The sequence below is a fragment of the Notamacropus eugenii genome, chromosome 3 (genome assembly GCF_028372415.1).
Source record: "Notamacropus eugenii isolate mMacEug1 chromosome 3, mMacEug1.pri_v2, whole genome shotgun sequence".
NCBI lineage: Eukaryota > Metazoa > Chordata > Mammalia > Diprotodontia > Macropodidae > Notamacropus > Notamacropus eugenii.
The window spans coordinates 150,387,227-150,403,498 of record NC_092874.1 but is presented as its reverse complement, the minus strand read 5'-3'; the positions used below and the strand labels follow the sequence as shown (position 1 = coordinate 150,403,498).

The 16,272-nt window shown below is 40.6% G+C and overlaps 1 protein-coding gene across 6 annotated transcripts in view; it reads right to left on the bottom strand.

The window, feature by feature from the left end:
• Positions 1-207: 207 nt before the first annotated feature.
• Positions 208-16,272, bottom strand: part of PUS7 (pseudouridine synthase 7) — a 67,803-nt gene continuing 51,738 nt past the window's right edge. For 5 of the 6 annotated variants that reach the window (XM_072653105.1, XM_072653106.1, XM_072653103.1 and 2 more), the window contains 2 exons: positions 14,077-14,168; positions 208-2,702 (listed from right to left, as the gene is read on the bottom strand). In XM_072653105.1, the coding sequence (XP_072509206.1) occupies positions 2,566-2,702; positions 14,077-14,168 (229 nt within the window). In that variant the 3' untranslated portion in view covers positions 208-2,565. Of the gene's footprint in view, positions 2,703-14,076; positions 14,269-16,272 lie in introns of those variants that run through there. The other variant, XM_072653104.1, reaches the window with a different exon arrangement.

The window sequence follows — 16,272 nt, the reverse complement described above, 5'->3', positions numbered from 1 at the left end:
GGCAAATCACTTAAACCTCTGTTTGCCTCAGTTTCCTCTTTTGCAAAATGAAGATAATAGCAGCAACTACCTCCCAGCATTGTAGAGAAGAACAAATGAGAAAACTGCAAAGTGCACGGTGACCTGGCACATAGTAGGTGCTATATAAATGTTAACTTTTATTATTATTACAAAGCTAGAAAAGCATAAGTTATTCCTATAGATAAATACTTGATTCATATATTGTTTATTTATATATATTTATATTATTTACATATATATTTATATACTCCAAAGAAGGAAAACCCGTTATCGTTGCTGCCAACAAAGACAGCCCAACATGAGGTACTTTTGCTTTACTGACTTCTCATCACATGTTCGCTATTGTGGGGGGAGAGAAGTGGTCAAAAGGGACCTTCAATTTACTTCAACAAACATAAAAATCATAGAGTGCATTACACAGGACACAAACCTCTCATCCACACTCCATTTCAGTTAATCACATGGCTCATTAAAAGAAACAGGTATTGACCCATTTGTTTAAATTTAAGTGACAGAAAAATCCAACTGGAACATAAACGCAACATGATGCTAGCATGGCTAATTTATTCTTCTGCGTCTTTTCGTCAGAAAACATTTTCCATTGCCAGCAATGGCAACATCAAAATTGCTGATGACCAAAAACACAACAGTTGGCATGAACTCGGTATTTCTAGTTACCTTTCCCACCCTTACCTTTCTAAAAGTACCTGTCTCTATGGAAAGAATCCTCAACATAAAAATACTTACAATAAAAATTATACCTTAAGCTGATAAAAAAAAATAACAGCTGTCCATTTACATCAAGTTAAAAGCCTCCGTCACAGTAGAGTTCTCTAGTATACTGACATAGAAGCTTTTGTGCAAACATGGAGTGATTCAAAAGCCCTTTATGCTGAAAATGTCTTACTTGCCTTCTGGACCTTACTTGACTTTTGACAAATAGGTGATTCTAGATAATGGAATCATTGTTGTACTTAAGACCACCCAAGGGCCATTCATTGTGACTTAAGTACATATGAATTTATATTTAAGTGTAAAGGTTTTTGAATTACAGAGGAAGAGGGATTTTAGCCTCATTCTTCATGTCCACCTATGTTAGTTGTCATTCCTAACAGTTTAAACAGTTAACTTTACAGCTTCTGGTGCTTTTCAACTCCTTTGGGTAGTAAAAATCCTTGCTGTCTCCTTAAGGAAATATTAAATCCCTAAAATCACTAACTTAATCCAAGACTGTTTTTCTTACTGAAAGCAAATATAATTGCCATGTTACCTTTTTGTCCCATTCAGACCAGTCATTTCACCTATGCATGGAGCTCTATCAGGAAACCTCCTCTACCAATAGTACCTGCTGTAAAATGATCAGGTCCACACAGAGCTGTTGGAGGGCACTGAGAAGTTATGGAGCTTGCTCTGGGTGACACAGCCAGTACATATCAGAGGTGGGGCCGGAAACCATGTCTCTAGTCAGTCAGTCAATAATCATGAAATGCCTACTATGTGCCCAGGACACAAAAACAGGCAGGCAATCCCAGTTCTCAAGGATATCACAGTCTAACAGGAAAGGCAAATACAAATAATTATCTATAAACAAGGCATATATAGGGTAAATTGTTGAGATAATTAACAGAGAGAACGCACTAGAATTAGACCAGGAAAGGCTTCCTATAGAAGGTGGGATTTTTAACTGAGATTTGAAAGAAGCCAGAAGGTGGATGGGGAGAAGGATAGAGGGCATCCCAGGCATGGGGGACAGTCAGTGAAGACACCCAGAGTCAGGAGGAGTGTTGTGTAAGGCCAGTGTCACTGGACTTCAGAGTACTTAGGAGGTAGAGGGTGGACATGGGTGGGAGGAGGGAGACTTGAAAGGTGGGGATGGCACCTGATCATGCTGTGAAAGAAAAATAAAGGTCTTCTTGATTCTGAGACCAGCATTACACTCATTATTCCTCATATAATAGTGATTTCCCCTCCATGCCTTGTAACCCTTCTTCCTGCCTCATTCTTGGTTTCTTTCAAGATTCAAAAGGCCAGTCACTTAAGTCTTCCCCCTCTAAGCCTTCCTTCTACTCTATTTGTACCCTTATAGTTAAGTACTTATCCACATGATGTCTCCTTCATTGTTATGTAAGCCCCTTGAGGTGGGGACTTTGCATTTTTGCCTTTCTTTGTATTCCCAAGGGCAGGCACAATGCCAGGTACACAGGAAGCACTTAATAAATGTTTGTGGATTTACTGGTTACTCCTCTCATGTCTCTGTGTGTCAGTATGAGTGAGTGTGTGTGTGTGTGTATGTATGTGTTTGTGTGTGTAAAGACACACAAAATAAACCAACCAATTTTTTGTTTTGAATTTTAGTTAGGATCTCCAGAATTTGTACATTTGTACAAACATTGCAAATTATTGATTTAAGCTACTAAAAACTTGAAAAAATACAAAGTCTTTTGCTACAAATTATCAAAACCCACATGGGGTTTGTACTAAGAAGACAGAACAGTGAACCGAGGCACTTCCACTTCCCCCATACATGGATCTTCAGAGAGCACATCAGCGCAGCCAAGTAGTATTCAGCTGTGTCTGGTTCTTGATACTTGTATCCATTTTGAGCACTTCTCGAATGGCCATTGTTGCATATGTGGAAGGAGGGAGTGAGAAATCCATCTTCAGGGCCCTGTATTTGCCTTCTGTCACCCAAGAAAGAAGAGAAGAGTCAGAAAAACAAAGGCAGCTGCAAATGAGCTGGAGGGTGATATAATCTCTAAACCAGACAAACAAAGATGGTGGCCATGCCCTATTCTTCCAACCACCAGCATACCTCATTGTACTGGGACAGCCCTCCAGTGTTTCTGAATGACAGATGTAAATGTATGCTCTTAGGTGAGCATCTAAGGTAATTCTACCTATGAACTTTCCTGGCACCTTATAGTGCTATCAGAACAAGGAATAAGTAGAAAACCAAAGAGGATGAGGATGATCTTGTGAAAAATAACAATCTTTCTTTTAACTGGGGCATAATAAAAAACAAAAAATTGATTCAAAAGGAAGAGATTTGAGGAGAGTCAACTTTGATGTCAAGAAATGGAAATCCAGTTCCAAAAACTGGGTTCCTGGCCTTCCCCCAACATTTGTTACTCTCTAGGGCAGATACAATTCTAGCTCCTGTATCACTTATTTGACCTATGCTACTCAACTCCTTTCTTACTGGGTTTTGTGTTAGTTCCAAACAGCTGCTTACTGGTCCAAATCACAAGGCACCGTGACATAGGAAGTACTGAACAGAAGGCCTTGAGAGAATATGAACTTGCTGACTATACTTATGGGATGCTTTAGAGGGTCTGATGAGTTAAATCAGAAATTTGGTCCATGAATATACTATGTCAACTTTGTTCTTTGTTCTGCCATGATGGCCCATTATGAGTTAATGGCTAAACAGTATAAAGATGGAGAAAGAACCTCCCAGTAATATTCACACCCACATCAATCACTTATTATTCCACTTGGCACTCATCACTATTTTTTGCTTTGTGTTTCTAAATCACCAGAAAGGAGCCCCCTATTTTCAAAATGTTGACTTCATCTAGATAAGTGTGTACTTGGGCCCAAATGACTCCATTATAGATAAAATGCTTTGGCATCTTTTTGTTTAGTAGCACAAGCAGCAAACATTCTAATCTTTGGTAAATCTGATTCTGAAATCTTGTGTTCCTAGCCTCCGACCATTACAATGCTCAAAGATTCCAAAATACAGATCTAGGAGCAGTGGTAACAGATAATACTTTACTTCTGCTCCAGTGCTTGAGAAGCCCTGGGGAAGCAAATAAAGCTGGCTGGAAGACTTCACAAAATGAATTCATCTCATTGAAAAGGAGAAATCAGGGAAAGCCATTTTCAGAACTGTTACATTCTTAAACATCCCAATAAGTTGCACTCAACTCATACTTTGGAATTTGCATTATCTCCATTTCAAGCCCTCCTGAGGTCTTATTCAGTTGTAAATAATATCTTTCAAGAAATTTCATTTAGATATAAGGGGTAAATTTTGTATATGAGTTCATTATCCTCTTCCCTCCACTGTATGGTGTGTAGCTTGACCTGAGGATCATTCATTTGGAGAGCGATCTGCCATTTAGTGTAGGAAAGAAAATTCTACAAACCTAAAAAAAAACCAAATCACTAATTCAATTCTGTGTTTCAGTTACTGATGCCTAAGTCAAAATTATGACTGCAGAAGAGAAGCTATCACACAGGCTGACAAAAGCAGTAGACATCTTGATCATTTCACAGACACTTTTTTGATATGTGAGAAAATTTGGGGGAATGCACAAACTTGGCATGGTGAAAGGAGAGGCACCATTTTAAGGAAGGTAACCATGACACTGAGAGGTAGCTTAGGAGAGTGGAAACAGCCAGGGAGTTTGGCATGAAAAGACCTACATTCAAGTCCAGGCTCTGACAATGTATGACTAATGTCAAGTTAATTAACTTTCCTGAGCCTTTGTCTCCGCATCTATAAAATGAGGATAACTATACTATCGCATTAGGATCATGGGGGAAAGTGCTTTGTAAATGTTCAAATTTTATATAAACAGGGGTTGAAATGGAGACTTCTGTATCCAGCACAGCCAGATTGTAGGAAGAGAAGGTGTAAAGTAGGAACCTAAAATTAAAAACCTTAAGCCACCAACAGAGAAAGCTAAAAAGGGGATGCTGGTAAGAGGGAAAGAACTTGAGTGAATCTCCTTAATTTAGAATTGCAAGTGACCTCAGACAGGGATTTTGCACTTGACAAAATAGTCAGACTCCCAGAACATTCATGGTGGCAGGTGGACTCCAGTGGAGTGCCCCAGGAATCCGTGCTTGGCCCTGTACTGCTTAACATGTCTTATCAATCATTTGGATACAGGCATAGATGACATGCTGATCAAATATGCAGCAGACACAAAGCTGGGAAGGACAGCTAATACACTGGCTGACCGAGTGAGGCTCCAACAATTGATAGAGTACAGCACAATTTTTTGTTTTGAATTTTAGTTAGGATCTCTAGAATTTGTACATTTGTAAAAACACTGCAAATTACCTAATAAAAACCTGAAAAAATACAGTCTTTAGACAAATAATCACAGCATTCGATGGAGGTGTAAATGTAAAAGTCATGTTACTCCTTGGTTCAAAAAAATAACTTCCAAGTTTGGGGAGAGAATGGGTACTCTGAAAAAGATCTAAGAGTTTTGGTCCACTGGAAATCCAAGGAATCAGCAGTATGATATGGCAAACCCGACGCCCCCCCCCCCAAAAAAAAACTCTAGTAGAGCAGCTAGGTGGTACAGTGGATGGAGTACCTGCCCTAGAGTCTGCAGGACCTGAGTTCAAATGTGACCTCAGACACTTGACACTTAGTAGTTGTGTGACCCTGGGCATTTAACCCTGATTGTACCACCACCCCCCAGCCCCACCCCCAAAAATTCTGGGCCACATTAAGTGAAGCATAGCTTCTAGAAGAAGTGAGAGTTCTTCTGCTCCCTGCCCTGGTCAGACCATATCTAGAGTATCATGTTCAACTCTCTGCAATAGAGTGTAAGGACAATGATGAAGTGGAGAACACCCAGAGGAGGTCAATGAGGAAGAGGAAAGGCATTTAGTTCCTGTCATATGAGAACTCGTTGAAGGAAAGAGAAATCCCCACCCCGGAGAAGATAAAGAGAATATGAGAACTCTCTTCCCAGACCTGAAGGGCTATTGTGTGTCAGAGGAATTCGACATATTTTGTTTGACTCCAGGGAGCAAAATCAGGGGCAAAAGGTAGAATCTGCAGAGACCAAATCAGGCCTGATGTGAAGAACAACTCCCTAATCCAAAAAGATGGTTGGGCTGCCTTGGAGTTGGGGGCTGAGAGGATGCTCGGAGTCCTCCTCTCACTGGAGGTCTTCAGGCAGAATCTAGATGACCATATGTCAGGGAAGCTGCCTGGGTTTGACTATATGGTCAATGAAGTTCTTTCCTACTATTAAAATGCTGCAATTCTGTGAAATTCCTTTTGTTCAATTCCTAAATTTTATGAATGAGAAATTATGTCCAAACACGTAAAGTGACTTGTTCCAAGCTACAGAGAGTAACTGCAATAGGGGTACTGAGAGCCTTACTATACTTTTTCTGATTGCTATTTGTTAAAAGAAAGGGACAGTGCTTTAAATTTAATATTAGTACTAATGCTGTCTCATGATGTGTTTGTTATTATTATTACTGTTCAATGTGGTCTTAATTTACAAAGCTGTAACAAGCATATTAAGTGTATGGGGAAGTAGGTAGTGGACAGAGGCAGAGGCCTCAGAGTTGGGAAGAGGCTGGGCAAGTCACCTAACTGATTATCCTCTGGCCACTGGGACTTTGAAGATGCACAATAACCGCTGAGCGGCATCTGCAAAGGTTTCTTTGTCAGAAGCTCCTATGCAGATGAAATTAGGTCCAGACCAAGTAAGTGCATAATCTGTTGGTCTTTTGATTTGGCTTCTTTCCATTTATAGCATTTAAATCAAGCCTTTCCATATTTCTTTGAATTCTTACATTGTTCTTTATGATTTAGAATGAGAATATTCATATCTGAGTGCTTTCAAGTTTGCAGAGTACATGTTATCTCATCTAACCCTCACAACAACCTTGTGAGGTAGATCCCATGATCATCAACTTTTTAGGTAAGAGATTGAAAGAAGGTAAGTAACATGTCCAGGCTCACAGGGGTAGGTAGTGAGCACCTGAGGCAGGATTTTCACACAGGTCTTTCTGACTTCAAGTCTGGCACTCTACCCACTAGACCAACTTAAGTCATATATGACCAATTAGTCAGCACTTTCCTAATAATTAGAAAAATAGTTTCCAACCTTCTGCTGTTATAAATAGTGCCATTATTGACTGCCTGTATATAGAAAGGTATTTTTTTCCTTTCAGTCTCCCTGGGTATAAACCTAGTATTCATACTGCCAAGTCAAAGGGTAAGAAGAATGTTGTATCTTTTCTTGTACAATTCCAAACTGTTTCCAAAATGGCCAGACTCTTCTTTCAATCCCTGGCCTATTCCTTCACCGACACCACCCTGGCTTTGTCCTGGAGGGGGAGTGAGAACATTTTTTTGTCTCCATTGGCACCTTCAGACTTTCTTTTTACCATCATCATATCTCTGTTCTCTGAAGTCTACAGTATCAGAGTTCTCCATCCAGACTAGCCCTCAGATCATTCTTTTTTCTCAGGGAGGTCAGCACCTCAGCCACCATTTTGCTCTTCTTTCCCTTATACTATATGACTTCAGCATCCATGTTATGTTTCCTTGTAAGCTCTCAATTCTTCAGTCTCCTCGTAAGCACAACCTACTGCTTTACTCCACCCCAACCAGAAGGTGATGGTCACATACTGGATGTCTCTATTACATAAGTGTAACTCCTCTCTACTGAAAAACTCTTGACATTCCTTTTTCTGACCCTAATTCCGTCTCTCTCTATGTCTCACTCACCCCAAACCCATTCTTTGTCCTCACTGAAATCTTCAATCACAAGTCCCCACCTCAGCTCCTTCTCAAGGCATTTTCCCTGCTCTATCTTCCCTTTCCTCGCTCTCTAATCTTGAACCTGTAGTTGGCCAGTTCAACTCAACATTGTCCTTTATGCTTATATCTCTTGTTCCTTTGTCCTCTCTCCTCTTCAAACCTCAGCTTTGGATTACTCCCACCATCTGCCTTCTGTACTGAATGGAGCCAGAGGAATAAATTCATATTATCTGACTTCCAATGGGCCCTCATTACATCAAGACAATCCTTCTCTTCTCCCCAATTCCCTAGCTCACTCTCCACAAAAGCTTTTCCAAACATTCTCTTCACTCAAGTCTCCTCTACTTCCCCTGCTTTCTTCTCTTTCAGCTAAGGACCTTTCTTCTTATTTTCTGGAAAAAAAAAAAAGGGGGGGAGGAGCCAAGATGGCAAAGTAGAAAGTTGCACATACACTAGTTCTTCCCCCATAGCCCATAAAATCCCTGTAAAGAAGGACCCTCAACAAATTCTAGAGCAGCAGAAGCCACAGAACAACAGAGTGGAGATTTCTAGCCCAGAGTGACCTGAAAGACCAATGGAAAAGGTATGTCACACTGGACACAGAGCAGAGCCCAGCCCAGCCTCGGCCGTGTACATCGGGAGGAGCAGGACCAAGCAGGCTTCAGGGACAGAATCTCCAGCAGCAGCACAGATCCCTCAACCCACAGGCGCTAAAGGTCAGTGAGAGGTTTTTTTCAGCTGACCAAGAAGGGAGCAGGATGTCCCCATAACTCAGTCCTCCTCAGGTGTGAGCAGCAGAGGCAGCAGCAGATGGGGTGCGGGGGCCGCTCCCAAGGCAGGCAACAGCCTGCATCTATTGTTGAAGGCGGCCCTGCCCCCACCTGAGCAGCTGATCTTAATCTCACACTGAATGGTGACCCTGCCCCCACCTAAAGACCCTGGGGGATTGGAGCAGCTCATCTGAATCTCAGCCCCCAGTGCTGGCTTGCCAGAACTGGAGGCAAGGTGGTTGTGGAGAGGAAACTCAGAAGTCAAGTAACTGGCTGGGAAAATGCCCAAAAAAGGGAAAAAAAATAAGACCATAGAGGGTTACTTTCTTGGTGAACAGGTGTCTCCTCCCATCCTTTCAGATGAGGAAGAACAATGCATACTGTCAGAGGAAGTTAAGGCCCCTGCCTCCAGGGCCTCCAAAGGGAACTTAAACTGAGCTCAGGCAATAGAAGAGCATGAAAAGTGAGTTAGCAGCTTACTAAAGGAGAACCAAAAAAATGCTGAGGAAAATAACACTTTTAAAAAGAGGCTAACTCAACTGGAAAAAGAGGTCCAAAAAGCCAATGAGGAGAAGGAGGCTTTAAAAAGCAGAATTAGCCAAATGGAGGAGAAGGTTCAAAAGCTCACTGAACAAAATAGTTTGTTGAAAGAGAGAACTGAGTTCAGGGAAATGAATGACTATGAGGTAAAGTAAGCAGTTAAAAACAAAACCAAAGGAATGAAAAAATAGGAGACAATGTGAAATCTCATCGGAAAAACAACTCACCTGAAAAACAGATCCAGGGGAAATAATTTAAAAATTATGGGGCTACCTGAAAGCCATGATGAAAAAAGAGCCTAGACATCATCTTTCATGAAATTATCAAGGAAAACTACCCTGATATTCTAGAACCAGAGTATAAAATAAATATTGAGAGAATTCACTGATCACCTCCTGAAAGAGACCTGAACAGAGAAACTCCTAGGAATATTGTGGCCAAATTTCAGAGTTCCCAGATCAAGGAGAAAATACTGAAAACACCGAGAAAGAAACAATTTGAGTACTGTGGAAATACAATCAGGATAACACAGGATCTGGCAGCTTCAGCATTAAGGGATCGAAGGGCTTGGAATAGGATATTCCAGAAGTCAAAGGAACTGGGATTAAGCCAAGAATTACCTACCCAGCAAAACTGAGTATAATACTTCAAGGGAATAAATGGTCATTCAATGATATAGAGGACTTTGAAGCATTCATATTGATGAAAAGACCAGAACTGTATAGAAAATTTGACTTTCCAACACAAGAATCAAGAGAAGCATGAAAAGGAAACAGGAAAGAGAAGTCATAAAACACTTTCTAAAGCTGAACTGTTTACATTCCTACATGGAAAGAAAATCTTTATAACTCTTGAATTTTTTCTCAGTATTTCGGTAGGTGGAGGGAATTGGACATACACACACACACATACACATATATACACAGAGAGTACAGGTTGTGTTGAATCAGAAGAGATGATATCCACACACACAAAAAAAATAAAATAAAAATTAAAGGGTGAGGGAGGAAAATACTGGGAGGAGAAAGGGAGAAATGGAATGGGGCAGGCTATAACTCATAAAAGACATAAGAAAAATCTTGTTCAATGGAGGAGAAAAGGGAGAAGGGGAGAGAGGAAAAGTGAAGCTACTCTCTCCACATGTGGCTGAAGGAGGGAATAACATGCTCACTAAATTTGATATGAAAATCTATTTTATATTACAGCAAAGTAGGGGAGGAGGGGACAAGTGGGGTGAGGGGAATGACAGAAGGGAGGGCAAATGGGAGAAGGGAGTAATAAACACTTCTGGGAAGGGACAAGGTCAAATGAGGGAATAAAAAAATAAAAATAAAAATAAGGGGGATAGAGTAGGATAGAGGGCAATATAGTTAGTATTACACAACATGATTATTATGGAAGTCTTTTGCAAAATGACACATATTTAGTCTGTACTGAACTGCTTGCCTTCTCAGTAGGGATGGGTAGGGAGGGAGGGAGAGAAGTTGGAATTCAAAGTATTAGTACCAAATGTTGAGAATTTTTATTGCATATAACTGGGAAATAAGAAATACAGGGAATGGGGTATAGAAATTTATCTTACCCTACAAGAAGAGAGAGAAGATGGGGATAAGGGAAGTGGGGGGGGGTGATGGAAAGGAAGGTACATTGAGGGAAGGAGTAATCAGAATGCAAGGTATTAGGAAGTAGGGGGAAGGGAGTGATGTGGAGAAAATTGGACATGTTACAAATTGATGTAAAAGTAAGTAGTATTAAAACAATTGACTGAATTACTGAGAATAAATCAAAGACATCTTTAGATTGGGGAAAAGAATTTCAGTCCAAATTTCTTAGAGGCAGGTAACCTCGGGTAAAATTTGGCATTGATAGAAAAGTTAAGGTTTTAATGGTAAATTTGATTTTATGACTGCTATTCAATCAGGAACTAGAACATGTATAGAAAGGTATGTAAGCCACTTAAGACTTACCTCAAAAGATGTTCCATAACCAAAGTAAAATTATAGTCATATTTGAAACCTGGTTATTGGAACTTGCTATTTTAAGATGTTATGGGACTATTAAGTGACTGTTCTTCTGAGTCTAACTCTAGGTATGGATAGCAAGAAAGTCAGTCAGAGCCTCCAATCCATGATGCCAGTAAGCCTGTGAGATGCTGGTATGGACTGAAAAAGGTGATCTCATGGGAAGGGCGGGAGAGCTCCTGTTCAGCCTGGCCTGAGGTAGGATTCTCCTGACTCAATTTCCCCACTGACACCTGGCAGACTTTAAGCCTGACTGAATGCAAGTGGACAATCTAATCCTGCCTGGAACTGACATGAAGTTGGGGAGATATTGTATCCCTGCAATGTCCCTACTCTTGGTGGCGATTTCCTATAGTCAAAAGGTTTGTAAGCTTAATACCAGATCTATTCAATTATAGATATGGGTAGGGGAACATCCGAGGTTAAGTCTAAAATTAAGCTATTAGGCATAGGACTTTAGACCAACAACAATAAGTTAGGGTCCTTTAATTCTTAGTAATACTGTGGAGACAATTAGGTCAAGAGCTTGTGAAGTTAGCAACATAAATATTATTTGTGTCTCAGTTGGTTAATGTTTAAAAAAAAGTTCTTTTGTGGTCCATATTGTAAATGCTTTAAAAAGAAGTATCACCTGACCAAAAGTTTGAACTGTATTATCTGTTATAAACTGTGTTAGAAATGAAAAATAAAATTAAAAAAAAATGGAGGTGATTCAACATGAGCTCTCTCTTCTTCCATCCCCTTCATCTCTCCTTTCCCACAATCTCTAACTATGAGGTGGCCCTTCTCTTTGCCAAGGCCAACTCCTCTATCTTTGATCTCATCCCCTTCTATTTTTTCTATAGGACTGCAACCTCAATAATGCTCGCCCTCCAGTCTTAATCTTTAGCTTTTCCATATCTACTACCACTAAACATACTCAAGTCTCTCTCATCCTTAAAAATATTTCATTAGTCACTATGATCTCTTAAGTCACTGTCCTATATCTTTCCTCCCTTTCTCAGGCAAACTACTAGACAAAGATGCCTATGCTCACTGCATCCACTCCTCCTCTCACTCACTCTTTAACCATTTGCATATTGGCTTCTGACATCAGTGCTCACTTGAAACTGCCCTCGCTGAAGCTGCAAATGAACCCTTGATTATCAAACTCCTTCCAAGGCCCTACATAATCCCTCAATGACTAAAATCTGGTGCTCTTTTTTTTTAGTCTTCTCCCCTCTAGGCCTCTCTGCTGCATTTGACACTGCAGGCCATCCTTTCTTCCTGGGCTTTCCTTCTATTAGGTTCTCCTGGTTCCGTGACCTAACCATTCTTTCTCAGTCTTGTTTGCTGGTTCATTACCTCCACACATCTCTCACATCCAATCCTGTTCCCTTGTTCATAAGCTGGCACCTTCATCTTTCACCCAGACTTCTACAATGCACTCCTACCTGGTTTCCCTGGCTCAAGTCCATCCTCCACATAGCTCCCAGTGCAATTTTCTTTAAGCAAAGATCTGACCATGTTATTTTCCCCTACTCAATAAACTCTAGTACTTTCTTATTTCCTCTAGAATCAAATAAAACCTCCTCATAGTGTTTAAAGCCCTTCAAAATACTGCCAAAGTATCTTTCCAATCTCTCTGTAATCCAATCAAACTAGCCTCCTCTCTGTTCCTTACGCATGACACCTCATTTTCCATCATGCTGCATGCCTGGAATGCAAACTCCTTCAGAGCAGGCATCACAGTGCCTGAGTCCATAATACAAATTTTAAAAATACAGGTTAACTGTCTGAATTAACATGCTTATTTCCTTCCATCAATCACCTTTTCCAATTTGAGTAAAGGGACACCTCAAAATTGTTTCAATTTTATTTCTTAATTATGAAATTCAATAGCCTTTTCTCAGTCCTCATTCTCCTTGACTCCTTTACAACTTCTGAATGTCCATCAATCATTTCTCCCTTAGTTTTCATGATGTCACCCCAATTCTCTTCTGTACTCGACTACTCCTCAGTTTCCTTTGGTCATTCAACATTCAATTCCCACTCCACTTTGTGTGGATGTCCTCTGGAACTCTGCCCCGTATTATCTCCTCTGGGGACAGCATGAACTCCCATGGGTTCAATTACCATATGCAGAAAGCTCCCACATCTATACATGCAGCTATACTCTCTCTCGAACATTAGTCTCATATCACCAACTACCTAATGGACATAAGATTATGGGTTTAGAGCTGTAAGGGATCACAGAAGTAATCTTGTCCAGCTCCTTCACTTTATAAATTAGAAACTGAGATCAAGAGAAGTTAAGTGATTTGCCAGGGTCATAGTAAGTGTCTGAGTCGGGATTTTAACCCAGATTTTCCCTGTCTTAAACCCAGTACTCTCTCTATTACACTATGATGTCCAGGATGCCCTATAAATTTTTCAAATATAACAAGCTCCAAACTCAAAATTCACTATTTCTACCTCATCCTGGCCCTCCAAATCTGACCCTGCTCCAAACTTCCTTATATCTATTGAGAATCACATCCTTTTCCTGGTTACCCACATTCATGAACTTGAAGTCTATGTGATCCTTCCTTCTCCATCACTTCCCAAATCAAATCGTTTCTAAGTCTTACTGTAGAACCAGAACTGATATCTTTTGCATTCATCATCTCCACTCACATGGCCACCACTCTAGTTTTAAGTCCCTGACTGCTTCCTCAAGACAGTCTGTAAGTCATCATGGCATTCAGCTTTAACTTCTTTATGTCTTCTGTTCTAAGTTACAATAAGAACTTCAATGTTAAGATAGTTCACTTCCTTTAGCTATATATACACCTGTTGGTCTTTGGTCAAGGATCTCACATTTAGTTTTGTTTTTCCATTGTTTTAGTCGTATTCTACTCTTCAAGACACCATTTGGGGTTTTCTTGGCAAAGATACTGGAGTGGTTTGCCATTTCCTTCTCCAGCTCATTTTGAAGATGAGGAAACTGAGGCAAACAGGGTTAAATGATTTGCCCAAGGTCAGTGTCACCCAAGCCACAGAATTTAACCCTTGGGAGCTCAGGTGGGATGAGAAAAGTTGTGTTTTCAACAGAAGGAATGCCCTCCTTCAAGACACTAATTTCTATTCATATATGAAACAGACCTCATAGTTTATGGCAACAATAATACAGCAACTGTTATCAAAATGCTCACAATTTAAAAGTGCTACTTACCAGCAGCAAACACAGGTGGTGGCTTTCCTTCTAGGTTGTCCAAATCTGTGTTGAAAAGCGGAATTCTAGGATCATCGTATGAAACAACCTCCCTTTAAAAACATATTTATGAAGGGATTAATTTGAATACAGTCTCATTCGAGATAAGAAACACTTCACTGTTAAATCTTCAAAGTAATCAGGGGGATGAATCTAAAATACAACATAAAATTATAGATTTTCAATTACAAAATTGGAGTAGGTTTCAAACATACCTCCATTTAAAAATCTGGCTGGATAATGACAAGCATTAAAGTACTTTAAGATGGATTAAAATACAAGAGGTATCTTCCTGCCTCTCTGCCCCCTCACTCACCAGTCTATGGAAGTCTATATTATAAGACATAAAATATTCCCTGAGGTGGCAAGTTCTTGCATCTAAACCATGTTACTTAATTACCAGGATACAACTGCTTAATACATTTTCTTCACTTGGGGACAAACTTCAATGGGGAGTGCCTCTCTCTAAAACAGCATAGCAGGAAGTAGGCATTGAACAGTGGCATGATCTGGATATTAGCATTAGATCTTTGACCTGAAATCTTCAATAGCTAATATAGAGAGTAAAAGAAAAATAGCCACTGGTAAGTAATAAGTCCTTCTTTATTCCATCTAGTCAATCTCAAATTTCTAGTGACTTGGAAATTAGAAATTCAAGGTTTTAATAAGTCAATTACTAGATTTATTTCTTCTGACAATGACAGGCATTTAAGTATTATAAAATGGACTGAAGTACAAAAAGCATCTTTCTGCCTCCCTGTCCCTTCCACTCATGGAGTACCTGACATGAAAATTACTAGATGAATTCTTAGAACGGTTTCAGCCAATTTGAAATAAAAGGATTCTTTTTCTTATAAATTATTAAATCGGAGCAGAGCCAAGATGGCGGAGTAGAAGGACTACCTGTAAAGCTCTCCCCCTACAACCCATAAAACACCTGTAAAAAATGACTCTAAACAAATTTGAGAGCAGCAGAAGCCACAAAACAACAGAGTGATAGAGATTTCCAGCCCAAGGTAGCCTGGAAAGCCAACACACTGGGCTTGGAGTAGAGTGCAGCCCAACCTAGGCTATGGTGTGGCAGGGACAGGAACAGAACAGGCTTCAGGACACTACCAGCAGCAACTGTGGTTCCCAGATCCCTCAAACCACAAATGCCAGAAACAGCTTCAAAGGTCAGTTAGAAAGCTGTTTCACCTGGGTGAGAAGGGAACAGGGTCCTCCTGCCTGAGCCCTAGACCTGGCCCTAGGTGGCCCAAGCATCTATTTTTGGAGCCCTCAGCCTAAGCCCCTAGGGGAATCAAGCTGCTGATCTGAGTCTCAGCTCTGAGTGGTGGCCCTGGGGTGAGAAGGAGTGCTGGCCTGGTGGAGCTGGTGGAGTCTCTGGAGAGGGAATTCTACTTGCAGAGCCTGGGCAGAAAAGCTTGCAGTAGCTCAAAGACCAGAATGCCACTTTGGAGAAACTGAGAACTTACAGGTCCCCAGAGTATACCATCCTCTTGACAAAGGACTCAAAAGTCAAGTAACTGACTGGGAAAATGCCCAAAAAAGGGAAAAAGAATAAGGCAGTAGAAGGTTATTTTCTTGGTGAACAGATATTTTCTTCCATCCTTTCAAATGAGGAAGAACAATGCATACCATCAGAAGAAGACATCAAAGTCAAGGCTTCTGCATCCAAAACCTCCAAAATAAATATGCAATGTCTCAGGCAATGGAAGAGCTCAAAAAGGATTTTGAAAATCAAGTAAGAGAGGTGGAGAAAAAATTGGGAAGAGAAATGAGAGTGATACAAGAAAATCACGAAAAGCAAATCAACAGCTTGCTAAAGGAGACCCCAAAAATGCTAAAGAAATTAACACCTTTAAAAATAGGTGAACTCTAGGGGGCAGAGCCAAGATGGAGGAGTAGAAAGACTCACATATGCTAGCTCCAAACCCACAGCCCACAAAATATCTGTAAAAAAGAACTCTCAACAAATTCTGGAGCAGCAAAAGCCACAGAACAACGGAGCGGACGAGATTTCTGTTCCACAGAGCCCTGAAAACCTCTCGCAAAAGGTCCTTCGTGCCCTGGACCCAGAGCCGAGCCCAGCCCTGCCTTGGCCGTGCGGTACTGGCACTGAGAGGAGCAGATCTGAGCAGGCTTCAGGGATGGAAT